Genomic DNA, 19016 nt, shown 5'->3' with positions numbered 1-19016 from the left:
GTATTCCTTATCGGTCTATGCCATACTAATCTTTTGTTGAACTTTGATTTTATCTGAAATTACTCATCTACAATCATTGTAATAAATAATAATACACGTGTATAGTATTATGTAACTTTGTCCTTTATACATTTCTCTGTAGCTATTCGAATAAATGACACGCGTGTTAGCCTGCATAACATTAAAATGGGTAACTTTTTTTTACCCTCTGCTGCAGTGCTGCTAGAGTGATAGTGCATCTTAAACAATTACATTTATATCTAGTATTCCATATCGTTTAATAATATAATTTATGTTCTGGAAATTAATGAAATGAAAAAATGAAAAATAATTTTCCCATTGAAAATTATAATTCTTGGATTATAATAGATTATAGTATGCTTTATATTATCCTTTGTAAAGCCACGAAACAAAATAATATTATAATATCCTACAACTTATACGAGATATTCATTTTTTAACGATCATAAAAATTATATGAAATAACAATTAAAATAGATAAAAAGAACAGGTAACTTTATTTTAAACATATATAAATATGTTATAAAGTTATGGGGATTCGTATGTAAAATTTACTTAAGTATCTATTATTGAATAAAATGAATATCAAGTTATTGTATTATATTAGCATATAGTTTCGGAAAACGTCGGAATGTAATTTTCTGGTATAGAAACATTTAATTTTAATTAATATCTCCTCGTATTTATTTTCGCAGCCGGTGAAATCGGGTCAAGAAAATAAAGCGGCCAAGCTGCGATTTGAGACTACGAAACGCGAGTCTCCGCTGGACTTGTCCGTGAAGACCGTCTGTCGGTCGGCCGACTCGACCGACGACCGGTTGAATCCATTCGGACACGACATACCCAAAGTGAACTTCAAACCGGACTTCAACAGGTCTTTACCGGGGACGGCCACGGCGGCACCCCCGCAGAACGCAGTTGTCGTCGTCGGCGGCCAGCAACACAACAGCAACAACACTGCCACCGCCGCATACAACCATCATCAGTTCGCTGCTCAGATATCGCTCTCCTCCCTTCCGCCGCCGACGCCGTTGCCGCCACCGCCGCCGACCGTGGTCGTAGTGCAGTCTTCGCCGCAGCAACCGTTACCGTTAGTGGCCGCCGCCCCGACGACTCCACTGCCGCCGATAGTGCGCACACACCTCCACCCCCACAACAACAACAACCATCAAGTTCCGCCGTTATCGTCAGCCGACGAAGCTTGGCGGGCGGCCATCGACAGGCAGATCGAACAGAAGTTCAACTCGTACACTTCTGCCAAGAACCATAATCATCCCCATCCGATGCACCAGTTTCACCACCAGCGGCCGCACCATCCTATTCCGTCAACCGCGATGCAACAGCAACAGCCTCCTCCACCGCCACCGCCTCCTCCACCACCGGCACCACAACAAGGCCCTGCGCAGGCCGACAAGCGCGTACTGGAGATACTCAAGCAGAACATCGAGGCGCGCGACCAGAGCAGCCGGCCGCACATCGCCGAGGCGCCGTCCACGCCGGCCATGGTGTTTTCGACGCCCATCCGAAAGGAACCTTCGACCACACCTCTGAAAAAAACCGACTATTACATGGCCGAGCGCACGGCCGTCACGCCGTTCCCCAAGAAGATCGACTACTACATGGACAGGGCGTACTGCAATGCTCCGAGGATCCGGACCAAAGCTGAGAGGAAACAGGTATGCCTCCGTCTATATTGTTCGGTATTCTTAATATCTTTCATCCGTTTAATTTACGTTTTTCCCCATCATGTCGGCTTGATCTAACTCAAAAAATGTCATTTTTTAAATGTTCAATAAAAACAACGCTTACCTAATGATGGTAAATTTATTCAAATTAGGAATGCAATTTGATATTTAATTATATCCCTATGAGAAATATTAACTATTTGAGATATCGAGTTTTTATTCTTATTCAAAGATACTGACAATATTTAATTGTAGATCTAATAATAATTTATTTATTGCTATTATTTCATAGTATAATTTTATCGTAAAAAAATAAATGTCACCAAAGTTAAATTTGATCTCAATTTGATCTTATTCACTTAAATAAATAGTATAATTGGATATTGGGGAATATTTTAGTTTTTTCATTAATGTGGCCGTCATTACAATTAATGTAGAAAATATCCTTAGGCAAATCGTTTTGACACACTACATAAAATTGCTTTCTTTGGTATGTGTCATGCTCATAACCGTTTTATCAGAAAGGAATAACGGTGTAATTTAATTAATAAGTGTCTTACTAATGAGTAGAGTATAATAAAGACGGACATATATCAAAAAATCGACATTACATCCAGGATAACGAAAATGTTAAGATAACAACGTTCACTATATTATGATTGCTTCTATCAACTATTTACTATTTTGTATCGTTATAACTCTTAAAACAAATATTGATAAATTTACAATAGTCCATAAATCAAATCCCGTGTTAGAATCAAGTCGTTTCGTCAAGGCGTTCATTAGTTACGATATAAATATTAAGTTCTCATTTTGACCTAATACAACATTTGTACACTTAGATTTTATGTCTCAACAGTTCCCTATTATTGCCAACTTTTTTACTATTAACTTTCATTTTTTATATTACAACTGCTAAAATCAATACGCTTTGTTCAATTACCTTTTATATATATATATATATATATATATATATATATATATATATATATTATATATTAAACGCAATCGAATTTTATATGGTTTTTTTTCTATTTTCCGTGTATATATGTAGATATCTGCAGAAGGGTCGTCTAGTGGCACGAGGATGAGCAGCCCAATGGCTGCTGCCACAGCCATATCACCTCACCCATTTTTGCCTTCAAATAACAGCACACCTCAAACAAAACAAGAACCGACTCCTCTCACACAAACTGAAGCAGTTGTAGATCTCAAGCTCGACATCAAGTAAAGTTCTTACATAAATACATATTTACATTATTTGCTGGTTCTATTTTTTTTTTTTTTGTATTTGTAACGTCGTTATTTCGAGTACTTTCAGAGTGTGTTTATAATGTACAAGTGTCTGATTACTGAAACTTTGATCATAATTGTAGTATTAGTATTTATATTTTATTAACTTACGTTTAAAATTGTTATTATAGACGAGAACCGTCGCCCTTTAAAGAACCAGATCTGAGTTTACTAAATAAAGAAGAAACTGAAAAAGATGAGGACGACGAGGACTTCTGGATGAATACGTGTAATTCGTTTGTGGTGCAGTTAGCCGAAACCCAAGAAAAGAAAAAAGCCAAAATGCCAATTAAAAGAAAACCGGTGAAAGAGTTACTACCTCAACCCCCTAAGAGAAAGTACACAAAACGAATAAAAATCGATACCATTACCGAAACCGATAAAGACAATAAACCTTCAGATGTTCGAAGTACATCAAAATCAGCAGATGAAATGAAATTAGAAAAATCTCCTATCTTAGGAAATGTTAATTGTGAAGAAATTTCGCAAAAAGACGCAGAACCTTTGGATATGGACAAAGAAAATAAAACAAAGCTAGAGGATCTAGAAAAGAATGCAGATGACAATAAAGACAAGGAAGAAACCGAGGAAAAATCAATTAAAGGAAAGCCCAAAAGAAAACGACTTCTAAAGCCATTGATTGCCAAAGTTCAGAAAATAAAGAAAGAACATAAAAAGGAGTTAAAAATGAAAGAGCTGAAAAAAGAATCGAAAAAAGATGAAAAGAAAGAGTTGAAAAAGGCAGAAAAGAAAGACAAGGACATGATTAAGAAAGAACCACTTCCAAAATTGGAAAAGAAAGAGCAGGTGACGGTAGCAAAAGAAGAGAAGAAAGGACTGAAAAAAGAAGAAAAACGCGATCTCAAGAAAGATCAACAACCGGAACATGGCAACAAAAAAGATTTCAGCAAGAAGGAAAGCAAAAAAATTGAAGCCATCCGGAAAAAAGTTGTTGAAAAAGAAAATTTTACAAAAAACACGGAAAACTCTTCGAGGAGATCTGCGGCCGCAGCAATCGATGTAGCCAGCAAATTTAATCCCAGACAGTCGCTGAGGCGAAAGAACTCGCTGAAAGATTACACATTCGCTTTTGACGAGCTATTAGACGACGCCTTTGCACATTTCGAGACTGTTAAGATACCAGTGAAAAGAAGGCGAAAATGCGCGTCACCATCGCCTAATCCTGCTCCGACAGTGGTTGCCACCGGGGTTGGTGTCACACAGGTGATCACTGTTGTCAAGAAGGCCAAAGAGAAAGACAACGAAACGATCCGGATGCGGTTGAGGTCTCGGAACAGGCCACTGCAGGCTAAGCAGGAACCGCAACAGGTTTCTTCCAAGAAGAAGGCCAACGCAAAAAACAAAATCATTCCAAAAAGGCGGCGAAAAAAATCACTCGGTGAGAAGTCTGCACATGCTGCTTCTGTCGTTTCGACCACTGATGACTGGAAGGACGAACTCTACAAGTTCAAGCGGTCGTTGCGCCTTCCGTCCAAACTCATATCGGTAGTTTCACCGCCGACTGCTGGCGCTGTAGCTGCCGACCAGGTGTCATTAACCTCTATCATGAACATTCCACCGCCTTCAAAGCCGGTAAAGGAGTCCAAAGCGGCTAAATTGGCGGCGTGCCAGTCGTCACAAGCGGGTGGACTTGGCGCATTAACAGGCAAGAACAAGCCCAAACGGTTAGGTGGCCTGGTGTTCGGTCGCCGAGACGCTATGTTCAAGGGACGGCGTTTGATGAAGCGTGAAAAGATCGTGTCCGCAGAAAAGTTGATGCAGCGAAACTTGCGGAAGCGACGTCAGCGCGAGGACGAGGTATTGAAAAAGGAGTGTGCTGGTGAAGAAGTCGCCGCATCTCACCTTGACGATGAAGATGATGAGGAAGCACATGCCGGTGAAGAAGACGATGATAGTGGTGCTGGAGTTAGAGGTGTAAAACCACCGACGCGCGTACTGTTCAAACGGAAGTTGATGCGCAAAAAGTTTCGCTCGGGGTTCGACTACATCAAAAAAAAGAAGAAGAAGGAACCAGTGTCGGACAAGAAACCTGCTACCGCGGTGACCCCATCCACTGCCTCCTCCAACTCTGTTCCACCAAGTGCGCCACGTTATATATCCGAAATCCATGCTGAAATCAAAGGATGGATAGTCAACAAGGGACACGGCGAGACAGTGCTCCACCGAGCCGCCAGACTAGGTGTCGATGTGAGTTATTTATTTGTTTATTATCTCGGGGTCAATTAAGGAATGGGCAAAGGAGATAAGGATATATAAATGTTGACGATTGATAAAATTCAGAGATAAAATTAGTCTGGCCATTTTTGAAATGTGCATTTCAAATTTTATTTTATTTCATAAATTATTATGCAACAGTCGTATATCTGCAGCCTCTATAAGGTTATTTAACTTCACATATTCCCCCAAGTTATTGATTTTGTACATTGATTCAAACCTTATAGTTTTTATTACAAGTAGAATGGAATTGCGTGCAAATACTATAAAAATGTATAAATATTATTATTGGTATATTAGGAACTAAAAAAATGTTCAAATTAAATATAATTTTTTGTTTATTAGAACCAGTGGCACTCAAATTCACTCTCATATAATTATTAGAAACAAAATGATTTCGTAACACACCCGCTCCTACTTGCCCTTAAAATCAGACGACTACACACCATTTATTTTCGATAAAATTGTTCGGTGCGTTTAACGTTCATTGTTCTTGGCCCCTCTCCCCTTCATTAATTTTGTGGTCCTCATCCGAAATATTATTGTTATGACGTGTACATCCGGTCGTTCGCAGAAAGGAGTTATTCGTGTTTCGCGTATTTAGAATGTGTGTGTTATTACCGGACTTACTGGGTGGATATTATATAGAGGAATAGGTCGATTTCTAATTGTACTGCGCTTAGGTCGGAAATAAATCGCGTAGCTGATGTCGACTGTCCACCCACCGAATACTGCGGAAAAATAAGGATAATCATACCATTATAATATATTGTAATATTATGATATGCAAATATAAATAAAACGGGGTAGGTGTAGTGTGTGTATTCGTTCGTAAAATATAACATAACGCGATGATGATTATATTATAACAACAACAACAATAATAATATTATGCACTCGGTCGGAACACTACCGTTGTACTATATTGGTCGTGGTTTATCATCATTATTATTATGTATATATGTATAGACTATAGGTACATATTGTATTATTGTAAGTGATTTATGTCCGATTTGCGGGTTCGCTTGATTGGTGGGAAAGGGGGGAGAATTGAAACGAATCGATCACGTCGTCGACCGCAACAACGATGATGATTTATCGCCAACAACTCCCTCGTCTCGACCAGTGCAGCTTAATATGCTCACGTGATTTTCTTTTCGTTTTTCCGCAGCAATCGGGTGGTAGGTATACCGCAAGTCTACAATAATATATATTATATTATATATAGGCGTGACGGTTTACCGTTGGAAATATGGTAGCGTTGGCCATTGACAGTGCTATTCTATATACAAGTCTACGTTTTCGATAAAATTTTAGTGTTCCATTGCCGACCATTGTTGTCACAGCTGCAGGTATTCGTGAATAGTGAAAACGCAAATTGTGCAGTCTATACACTACAATATTAGAAAGTAGTAATTCCGGGATAAACAAAAACTGTATCTACATACGTATATAGCTTAATTTTTTTTAGTGCGTATGGTACGAAATGTCTAAAACTGTTGTAGCTGCTACCAAAATTCGTAATCTTGAAATCTTTACCTAAAATTAATAAATTATTTAATCACACATTGAGGTTCAAAAACTAGGTATTAACTTTCTCAAAATCATTTTTCAAATATCAAGTGGACGATGTCAATTCTTAAAATTACCATAAATATAAATTATATAATATAGATGTTACGTTTATACGAATTTTATTATTATATTTGATATAATATATTATATTATATTATATTATATTATATTATAATAATTTTATTATTATATTTGAAAAATACAATACAAACAAAGTATTTAAAGAAATAATAAAAATTACCTACACCTTTAAGCTAGGCTTGTGGTGGTGTAGGGAGTAACAGTACATGTATATGCTGTGGTTTAATTAATTAAATAATTTAACAAATAATAACAAACACTGTAAAATAATTAAGAGATACTATAATTATACATTATGTTAATTTTATCATTAAAACTACAACATATTTAGTATAAAACATTTTTAACGAATCTCTGACTTAGTTCACAAAAGATATCGAGACTAGACAGTATAGTAATATGACTTTTTTTACTTAAAAAAAGTATTAAAATATGTTATCGATAAAAAGATTTAAAAATATATGATCATTTTAATTTAAATATGATGGAATATCGTTACGATATTAGTAATTATATAGCTTTCAATATTACGTTATTACAAATTTATGAATTAAAAAATTTGGTTTGATATAAAAAAGAAATTTTTTTTTTTAATTAAACAACGATTTCAATTTTATAAAAATATAGGTTAACCCTTATTGCAGTCATAATATACTGGAAAGAAAAAAACGATTTTATCTCGTGCCCAAAAATTTGTTTGTGATATCACTGATATCAGATTAGTCAGACCTCTATAATAATTTATATTGATCTGCACGAAATAAATAAATAATTATATCATATCAATCGTGTTGGGGAATCTCTCGATAGTATAGGTATACTCTTGTTGACATAGGCAACGCGGTGCTCAAAGACTAATATCATAATATTGTAGCTTTTGCCGGCCGTAATTTTTCGATAACATTGTTTAGAACTTGATGTGCTTAATTAGATTTTATTGTATTATTACTACCGAGAACCGCGCAAGTTATTCGCATTATTAACATTGCGTGTAAACACCGTATACAAAAAAAAAGTGAGAGAAAAACTTAAGCCGAACGACACTCTACGTAACAGTCTCCGAGGCACGCGCATTATATACATATTATTATATGTATATATTTTGGTGGGAGGTGAAGGAGATACCGTTATTATATACGGTTGTAACGCTCTCCACTCCTCGCCCCCTCGATCACACGCAGCTCTTCGCTAATATAATAATATTATTTATTATTTACTCGTATACCACGCGCTATGGAATAGCTGCAACGCAATATATCTCTCGTAAATAAATAAACATACAGGATGATTCACCGAGCATGCCCACCCTTATTTTTCATTTGATGATTCATTTTTCTTATTCTGATTTCTGGAGTTGATAAGTTTACCTGCTTAAAGATCATATTTTCAAATACTTGGATATTTTTACACCGGTTGAAGACTCTAAGGGGTTTTTTTTACAATGAAAACCGCCCTTTTTTCCGGAAATAGTGAAAAAGATGATTTTTAAATTTTGTTGTTGTATTTTAATTGAAATTCTAATGAATATAACTTTTGAATTATTTTACTTTGAGTCCTAAGTTTGGAAATATGAGGGCTAATATGGCGATTTGAAAATTATTGTTATGATGAATTTATAATGATCTATTAACATTTTTTAATTTGTAAAATTTATTAGAGTATATTAAAGACAACATGAATTTTATATTTTTTATAAAACCATTATCATGAACATTGAACATGATATACAGTTGAATAATGCAGAAACTACTAGTTAGTATATTAATACATCAACATATTCAATAAAAATCATCTACCATCTACTGAACAATAGTTTTCAGTACCTAGGTAATAAAAGTTTTTTCTTAATTTTAATAAAAAGCTAAGTTTAAAATAATGGTAGGTAGGTACCTATTTGAAATACCGAAATTCCAAAAATTTGAATGAGTTCAGGTAATGAACATGCTTAGTGAATAACTCTGTACATTTAGAATGCTCGAATTTTTATTCCGTTTTTAATTTTAATTTTTATGATTTTTTTTTTTTTTCATCAAAATTGGTTTACCGTAAAAAAAAATGTCGGGAACCCACACACACACACACGTTGAGCAAAGTTCGATAGTTTCGCCGATGACGTGTGCATTCACGACCTCGTGATGGTGCAAACCTTTCTCCCACCCCTGTCACCCACTCGTCCAGAAACGATTTTCGCGCGACACGCATTTATAATAACATGACGATTATAATAATGTATATGACGATGATGTGCACGCGCATCTCGCTCGCGTCTGCCCTTGGGACGAGCGCACCACAAGTTTTCCGATATAATATTTTATATTTTGAAGCGTTTTGCTACGATTGTCGGTGGCGATGGTGATGGTGCTCGATGAGTGCTCACGATAAAATATAAATACGACAAAAACGATCATCGCGCGCTAACACATTTATAAATCGTTCCGGTATTATATTAGTATGATTATAATAATATAAGCATATATATTTATTTTAATATTTAAACTAACAATGTGTATTATCGATTCGGCGACATTTGTTTTCAAATAACTAACTGTTTACCCTCACAAGTCGCCTCAATTATCCTTCAACTTCCTTTCTGTCATCATTACTTATTACTACCATCATACATAAATTATTATACCTCGATCACGTGAAAACATTGCCAGAAATAAACTCTAAACGTTCGTGAATTAAATTTATCTAAACTCGTGGAGGGGGGATTTTAACTTCATAATTGGGCTGCCAAACTTTTTCACCGCCGTCCGTAAAAGTGACGGTAAATTTGTGGTAGCATCAGATTTTTACGTAGGATACAAAATTACAAAATAACTTCACTAAAAGCCTTTCCATAAATACTATAGAGCTCTTAGCTTTGCTCATGAACTTCTTTTCCTTTCCATTTTATAACAGTAGTCGGGACGCTCCTTTTTTTGTATTTACACGACACCGGACACAGCACAACAAATTTTCAAATATTTTAAGTATATAATTTAAAAATGAACTGTTCCACTTCCAATACTCAATATTATAATTTTTAGTTTACTATTTCTTTTATTACACGGACTACTTCAATTTCAGGTAAACAACATTAGCATATCAGCATTAAATTAAGGTATTCCTAAATGGCAACACGCGTAAAAAGTACAATAGAGTAGTCAATGTTTCCAATGCGATACCCCAAATGCGTGCTCTCAACTATGTATACTCTAAAACTACTACTATTGATTTATAAAAACTGTATTTATTTTTCTACACGCGCGTAATATTATTATTATTTATTACACATTTGGGTACTTGACAATCAATCGGCGTTCATAAAATAATATATTATAATATACATTATACCATGCACTTATGCTACATTTGTCACTTACATTGCCGTGTACGCACGGTATATATACTTATATAATACCAATAGGTATACGTAAAATACATCGCGATCAGAGATCGCAGTTATTATTATATATATATATATTATAAGTCGTAGAACGTTATAGATTAAAATATAATAATAAAAAAACTTTGAAATAATCGTGTGCCTGTAAAGTTTGGCCGTTTGGGCGTGTGTCTAGAAAGTTTAGAAACTCGTTATATTTACGTCGTATGAACTGTGCAAGATATATATATATATATATAATGTGTAACAAGCGTTTACAAACTTTCTAGATGCACTGCATGGGGACTATTTTATATGACGTATGATTGTATACTTAAAATGGTCATTATTATATTATTCTACACTAATCGACCAATTTGGTCTGATTTGATTGACGGTGTGCTGTATAATATGACGACTGGTCTTATATTTCTTTGCGTGTGTTCTGTTCAAAGGATGTCGTGGGTTATTGCATGGAAAAACTCGAGTACGCCCCATCGGTGGCTGACAACGCGGGCTACACGCCGTTGCACGAAGCGTGTTCGCAGGGCCATTATCACATAGCCAAGTTGTTGCTTCTGTTCGGGGCAGATGTCAGCGCCAGCGCTCAAGGAGGCATACGGTCAGTACCTATAATATATTAATTTATAGACACATATTATAAAATCATTAATAATGTATATTTTGTTACCAACGCGGCAACGCTATAATACATCACATAGTTTTGTGATTAGCATAACTTACTATAGGTATACAAGGCGTCTAGCTATTTGCTGTCTGTCTGCTATTAGTTATGTGCGACACGCAAAACAAATAATAATCCTTTTGCGGCATACGGTCCCTCAGTATGATCAACGCCAATCAACTCTCATTCCCTATCTAATCAAATATTTCACAAAACAAATGTTTTATAGTAAATAAACTTAATAAACACAAGGATATGTCGATTATTATAATAATTTATCTACAACGCCAATAAATTTATGAATAAATATTTAGTACTTATTGTGTATACTATATTATATACAATTTACACACTATGCCTAATAACTTGATATATTTTATTTTAAACTTTTGTTAAAAATCCAAACACGGACCCCATCATTTTCATTCATTTGTACGTTATTTTAGTTTATTTCATTAATTGTATTACGCCTAATATTTTATGATATATACATATTGCATTGTTGAAATGCTGCGTGTGAAAAGATTCCTCTCTCCTCGCTCCTTCTGTTTCGAGTTAGGCCTAAGACTCAAAATGTTTCGTTTTGTTTCTATATTATTGTTGTTGGTTTTTCAGGCCCCTACACGAAGCTGTTGAAAACGGCGACGTGCACCTGGTGCGTCTGTTACTCAGTTATGGAGCAGACCCGCATTTGGCCACCTACTCGGGACAGTCACCATTGTCTTTGGCCACAGACAAGCAGACCAGAATGCTACTGGAACATCATGTCAACGACGTTCAAGGCTACGGCAGCGCGTCCGTTTGGAATTTCGATGACACCACGCTGACCCGTAAGTATTATATAGTAAATAACCTGACCTAACCATGGTTGGACAATCTATATACATACATACTGCATTGCTATATGACCCATATTCCGTATAAATATAAACGGGAAAAACAGCTGACCAATACTATTCATAATGTAGGTATAATCCTAATAAGTTTTGCGTTTAAATTTTAACTAGCCATTTCATTCATCAATCCATCATCATCATATCATTATATTATATTATGTATGTGATGTTTTATACTTAACAAGTTTGTACATTGGATTTTAAATATAATGCAGACCGTATGGTGTAATGACATATAGACTCAACGAAAACGAAATTAATGCTATTGGTATAAGATAATAATTTCCCGATCGATTATAAAGGTATATCTTTAAAATCTAATAGTGTATCACACCAATCTATTTAGTTTATGGCACGCGTATAGAACCCAGTAACAACCAGTTCACGAAAATGTGTTGTAAAGTGCCATTATATTAAAAAATACTTTCTAACTTTATTTATGATAGAAGTACGAGATATTTTACTGATACGATACTACGTACGAAAGACGCTTATCACAAAATTTATGTATTTGTATGGGACGTTTTCTTTTTCATAATACGTTTCTATAAGATAGGAAATGTGGTGAATGTCGAGTATTGTTTAACAACTGTCTTATTTTCTATGTTTATGTAGAGTTTGTACCTCCATCTAACACTTTGCTCGCCGTAGATACTTTTCAGTTTTAAATATTAAACATTCAATTCCTCTTAAGTCTAAGTAGGATACTGAGTGTTTTCCGTTAATGAAAAGCTATTCTCCGACTTCTCCGAGAATCGTAGCAAACCAGACAATGATAAAATAAAATAAATAAAGTTATATGTTTGAACAGTAATTTCAAATATTTAAATTTTTAAATTTTAAAAAACTTTGTAGATCTTAAAATTTTAAATGTATAAACTGTATATTAAATTTCATATTCTGCAGCATAATTTTCAAGAAATTTTGATTTCTACATATTGAATAGTAAGTCATCTTACATGATATAATTATTTATATTACATATGATAGATGTATTTATAAACATTTAAAGTTTTTATAAAATAAATGTGGAATGCAAAGATGGCATCTCCTATCTACTCCACTACTCGGCTCATCTCATTCAAAGCGATGGTTTCAAGATTACGTGTTTTTATTTATTTATACAGTTAACAACATTTTCAGGGAAATAATATACTGCTTCCGCTGTACTAATAAAATAAATTAATTGTAACCTATTAAAAATAAAACCTAAACAACTGATGTGATAAGGAAAAAATGCAATTTAATTTGATTTTTTTTTAATGTAGTGCTCTACAGTCTACAGGTACTTGGGATTATATAGGCAATCGGGTTTTCTTCAAAACTAAAAAAAGTTGATTGACATTTATTATAAAATAATTATATAGTGTCTCGCGTTATAAGAATATCTATGTTACCATCATGTATGTATCGGTGTTTTTGATTATTGGTAAAACCTTGTTGGGATGATGAAAGAAAAACTTACGAACTCTGTTGATGAGTATTTTCCTGTAGATTTATTTAAATTGTTACTTTTTATTTTCGAGAGAACGCCGATCCCGCATGTTTTGTTTCAATCTGACAATGGAGCAAATTTGCGTTTGGCAAAACTAATTTTGCAATGATTTTAATATAAGAGTATATAATATGTTAAAAATGCACATCTAATCAGAATTATAGGTAAACCAGGATATTAAGCTAATACAACGCATAGGCTTTAAAGTATCAATATGCCGTAACTCACTATAAAATTAAAATATCAACAATTAATGCGTCTACGAATGATTATAGGCCATAATATCGAAAAAATAAAAGCCAAAAGAAAAATAGCGAAACTAAAATAGTGAAAAAAATAAAAGCTAAGTTTATATAGGTGCCCTAGATAATAATATATTCTTACCTTTAGGTTTGATGGTATGATAGTAAATGCACTGTAATATAAAAACCAACACAAAATTAGTTCTGCTGGACTCAAATGGTCTCATGTCTAAACACGTTTGCGTGAGACACTGCAATTTTCCCGGTCCTCTTGAATCGTATATTTCTATATAGAACCTCGACCACCTTTATTCGCGACTCTAATGTAACCTTACCTAACCGTGGTTATGACTAATCGAGTACCTTTGCTTTCGTTTTGTAGGTGAACCCGAGGACGTTGACCGGCTGCTGTGGTGTCTGCCGCCTGCCCCATCGCCGGGACCGACTGACGAAGGCCCATCGTTCGAGTTCGAATTTTCCGACCAATCGCTTCCGGACGTCTACAAGTTTCCGTCCGAAGGAGGTGCTGACGGCGGCCGCAAGACCGCCGGCGTCGACGACGACGATTGGGTGCTGTTCTCGGACGTGTCGACGGCTCTGTCCGTGAAGACTGTCGAAGCGCTCGTCCAACTGATGGAGGACGAGAACGCCGTTATGGCCGTGCCGGCGGAACGATTCAAAGAGCGCGCGGTGCTCCGGAAATCGTTGGGCCGACAACCAATCGTAGTGCCGGCCACCCCGGCCGCAGCTAACAAATCCAGTGAACGTCCGTCCAATGACGACAGCGACTCTGTAGCCACGAAGGAAGCCCCTTCTTGCACGTCGTCGTCGTCCACACCCTCAGCGACCACAATCTCCACCGGCGCCGCTACTACTACTGTTGCTGCCACTTCCGCAATTACTACCTCCGCCGCCTCACCATTCTCGTCATCGACATCCGGCGACGAGCAAATACTCTTGGTCCGTTACGACCGCAAACTTAAACAGCTGTTGGGCGTGAGCGTGTACACGGTGAGTTGACGTCGTCGTCATCATCACCAATAGGCGGACGTGCGCACACAGAACGAGTTACCGTGTTATGTTGTTGTTTTTCTTATTATTATTTTTTTTTTTTTTTTACTACTAAATTTAGGAATTGCCATTTGACATATTTTTCAAATATATGTTTAAACGACATTTCTTTTTGTACTTAAATAAGTTACCCAAATTTTTTTTATTTTATTTCTTATGACGAATTTTGAACAAGTTAATAAAAAGGTTGACAATTTATGTTTTGGTTGGTTAGTTTTTAAAATTGGACACATAATCCGAACCATCGGACGTGTTTAGTATTATTTAAAAAATTTCATTTTGTTATTCTAAATGATTTTGGTATACCTCTTTGTTAATGTTCACATTAAGTTTTTATTAATGTTAAATATTATTATGTATAAAAATATGATATTTACTTTTTTTTAACAGCTGTTTTGTTTGGTATTTTTTTTCTTGTGCTAATATGTATAATATGTGCAATTTTATTATCCAATTATTTTATTATTACTATCATTATTATTTTATTATATCTTTTTAAGCAATTTAAATGAATTTAAAACGCGACATATTCGCTTGTAATATTACAATTCTTAGCTCATTTTGTTTCTAATGTATACATATTCAATAAAACATATATATTTATTATATTAAACATTCTTTTTTTGGTGTATTGAGATGTTTTTTAGATAGGTGTTCTATAATTTATTTTGGTGTGTTTAATTATCTACAAAACAAAAATATGCATAAAATAGTTAAATATACTAAAACATAAAATGTTTGTGCGCGTGTTTATACGCAATTATAAATATTCAATTTTGTATTTAATTTAAAAAATAAAACAAAATCTCTATGTGTAATTTTCTAAATCATACATTCATGTTTATAGCTATAATTAAGTTATTTTAATTATGTATAAGTTAATTAAAGAACAGCAGTTGTACATAGTTTATAAATAAAATTTTTTTTCTGTTTCTAATAGTTGTATTTCTGTATTAATCTATTGAATTATGGGTTTTATGTTTATCCTAGTAGGCCAAACCCAAAGATATTTGGTGACCCATTTTCCCTATTTAGAACTGATTATTTTAAATACTATGTATCACATCTGTGTGATGTGTATTGTATGAGTAGGCAGTTGGAAGAATTCTGAGAAATTACCAAACAAATTCGAATTACGTATGGAATTTCGAAGTAGTCAAAATCGCTTTGTGTGAAATTTTCATTTTCATTTTTATACATCACTGTGATAACAATCCATTTCATAAAATTATATTTGAACTGTTGATTTGTGTTTATAATAATATAGTATTATTTTAATAGATGATTATATACACTTATCATTTTTATCAAATAATATTATGTATAAACATTCAAACATAATATGCATATTATATCATAATGATGAATATCCAACTAACTATAAGAGTCCATAATATGCTGTGGGAATGGCATCCACACAAATGAAAATTGAAATACTTTTACCGAGACTTGCTGAACAACCACTTAATTATAGATACTCGGAGGATTTATTACTTGAAGAGCTTTGCTACCATTGCCTTCTACCAGTCCTATACCCTAGCCGCTGCAGTTGATCAATAATTATACACCTAAATCTTCATAGTTTGTTAGACAATTCTTACATTAGTCTAAAGTGTAAACTAAACATAACTTCCTCAGTAATGCCATTTTGAAAAATCAATTAAAAAACAATTCATTTAATTTTAAAAGCCGAATACGGTATAAATAATAATGTAGAAATCCCTCAAAAATATTATCCTCTATTTATGTATGAATTCAATCATTAAAGGCTATTTTACCCACAAATAATTAGTTAAGTACCTACCAAAAATACATTTTTACACATGTGTAAAAATCGAAATGCATTATTTGACATTGCACTTCATGATGTTTACTATTATTCTTAGTTCATTAATCTCGTTTGAATTAGTTAGTCGTCTTATTTATTACCGTGTTTATCTTGTATGAGGCTTTTTTTTTTCAGTTCAAAAACCAGGAACGGGTGGGAACTGTTCATCACAATACTGCCACCCGTTCCCGTATTGTTTATTCACCAACGCAGTAAGTTATACAAAGGTGGGCGCGGTCTTCTAACCACCCAGAAAAGCTGGCCTTTGACCCATTGAGTAACAGCACTCATACCCTACCCGTCATGCTGTCCCAACAAAGAATAGTTTATTGGCACCTATATGCAACGATTGATCATCAAACAGATTCACCGAGTACTGTGAATAAGTAATAATGAGGTATTTCTATTAAAATTAATAAACTATACACTAGATCGACTTTCCATTGTTTTTCCTACGAATATGCTTTTTTTTTTTTTTAGAAAGAACAATAATTACAATTCATGTATAGGCCGAATACTGTACATGCATATAACTAATATAATAAATCTTGAATGGATTTCAATTTATTTAGCATTTATGGCTGGGTCACAGCAATTACTGGAGGGGGACTAAATCCTAAAATCCCTCCCCCAAAACCTTAGCACAAATAGTTTATGCATAAATTAATTTAGTTCTTAAATCGGTGCTCTTAAGCCTACAGGGTAAAACTAGTATCCATGTTATTGTAATTTTGTACCAAACTGTAAATTGTGTTTTGAAGTTATTGTTCTTCAAGAAAAACTATCAAAAAAAAATTACTAGTACAATTTATAATAAATTATGTTTGAAAGTATGAATGTATGATACCTAGTGATAGTTATAAGACAAAGTGAATGAAGACACATACTTCAAGCGTTTTGCCTGATGTTTTTCTATGATATACTTACAACTTTTCATGTGAAAATAATAAAATCAGAAACTTCACGAGACAATATATAAATACAGAGCAACAAAAGTTTGAAATAAATTATATATAATATACATATCTATATACCTCCTACTTACAAGTAAAATATTTAGTCTAAGTATAACTTTCAAATCTTAATAATTAATTATATTATTTTATACAACACTAGAACTTATATATTATTTTTTTGTTCATTTAAAATAAATATAAAATTAAACATTTTGTGTTAGTGTGTCTTATATCGGTTATCAATTAAATAAAATCTATAATATATTAAAATTATGAAAGAAAAATTGTACAATTTACGTACAAATAACATTCAGCGTATTGACAAACTTAAAAAAATCGATCTTCACTACAACTTAAAATTTAAAAAACTCAATAATTATTTCAAGTATATTTAGAAAATGTATATAATATGTACATTAAATATTACACTCACACATTTTCTATGATTTTTCTAAAAAATGATTTTTATTGTTGGGGCAACTGCAAATAAAATTAACATTAACTAAAGATTAGGGAGAAATAATAATATTTTTAAAATATGAGAATGAAGGCAAAGTACATAAAATATTATTATATTATCAAATACATAACTCAAACAAAATTGTTAGAAAATAAATCGTTTGCTATAATATACTTTCAGATCTCCGTTTTTAACATTATGGCCTCGCTAAACAAGAAATAAATTAATTTGTTTCCAATTCAAATTAAAAAATACTAGACAAAATTAAGTTATGAGGAAGCCACACCCGTATGTGTTGTCTAGTTGTCTATGCCTTACAAATGTACTTGGACAATTTTACATTCACGCTAATACATTTTACTCTGTAATAATTTACCTGTTTAAAAGGTAAGATTATTATCCAGAGCATACCTGAGGTTTTTATGAGTAAAGAAGTTATGATCTTTTAGAAACTGTACATCTTAAAACGGTCATAACTTGTTTATAAATAGTATCAATAAAATCCTCCAAAATGCCCTTAATTTTAAATTTTATCATTGGTCAACTCACTTTCATTTAAAAAAATAAAAATAACAGAGTAAAATGGATTATTGTTAACGTACAATTTGCTTTGTAGTAAGTTATCAGGACACAATACTACGGATGTGCGGTTTTTAAGTAATAAAAAGAATAGAAAGAGGCAGTCTAGTTGACAGTTTTTGATTGTGATGATAATATTATAATTAATAGGTAGTATTATGATGTGTGTGGTTGGCTTCAGGGGCGGTTTTAAGGTAAATACTTAGGGGGGTGCATCCAAAAATTGGCCGACTATATGACTGTATAGGGGGGGAGGTTAATTTACAAACATTAGTTGTATGCAAATTGATTAAAATTTGAGTTAAAATCTAAAAATAGAAACATTAATAATAAATAGATTATTGGAGTCAACCAAAAATATTACAAATTTAAGATATAATTAAGATATTAATTTTAATAAAAAGCATACGAGGAATATTATTATTATTTATTATTATTAAAATTAAAATATAAAATCTATATTTATTGTTTTGATTTTTTTGGATTTTTCAAATTTCAATTCTTCTTTGTTTAGCAGAAGACCATTTTTGAAGAACACAATTTA

General features: G+C 33.5%; 1 protein-coding gene across 3 annotated transcripts in view; it reads left to right on the top strand.

The window, feature by feature from the left end:
* Positions 1–14697, top strand: part of LOC107164144 (uncharacterized) — a 139174-nt gene extending 124477 nt beyond the window's left edge. For all 3 annotated transcript variants that reach the window (XM_015511849.2, XM_015511846.2, XM_015511847.2), the window contains 6 exons: positions 717–1697; positions 2761–2933; positions 3131–5207; positions 10716–10882; positions 11561–11775; positions 13961–14697. In XM_015511849.2, coding sequence (XP_015367335.2) covers positions 717–1697; positions 2761–2933; positions 3131–5207; positions 10716–10882; positions 11561–11775; positions 13961–14598 — 4251 coding nt within the window. In that variant the 3' untranslated portion in view covers positions 14599–14697. The remainder of the gene's footprint in view (positions 1–716; positions 1698–2760; positions 2934–3130; positions 5208–10715; positions 10883–11560; positions 11776–13960) is intronic.
* Positions 14698–19016: the final 4319 nt, after the last annotated feature.

The sequence above is a fragment of the Diuraphis noxia genome, unplaced genomic scaffold, assembly GCF_037042655.1.
Source record: "Diuraphis noxia isolate RWA-SAM2 unplaced genomic scaffold, SU_Dnox_SAM2 contig0003, whole genome shotgun sequence".
NCBI lineage: Eukaryota > Metazoa > Arthropoda > Insecta > Hemiptera > Aphididae > Diuraphis > Diuraphis noxia.
Note: the sequence above shows the minus strand (reverse complement) of the source record. Positions and strands in the feature narration are given on the sequence as shown.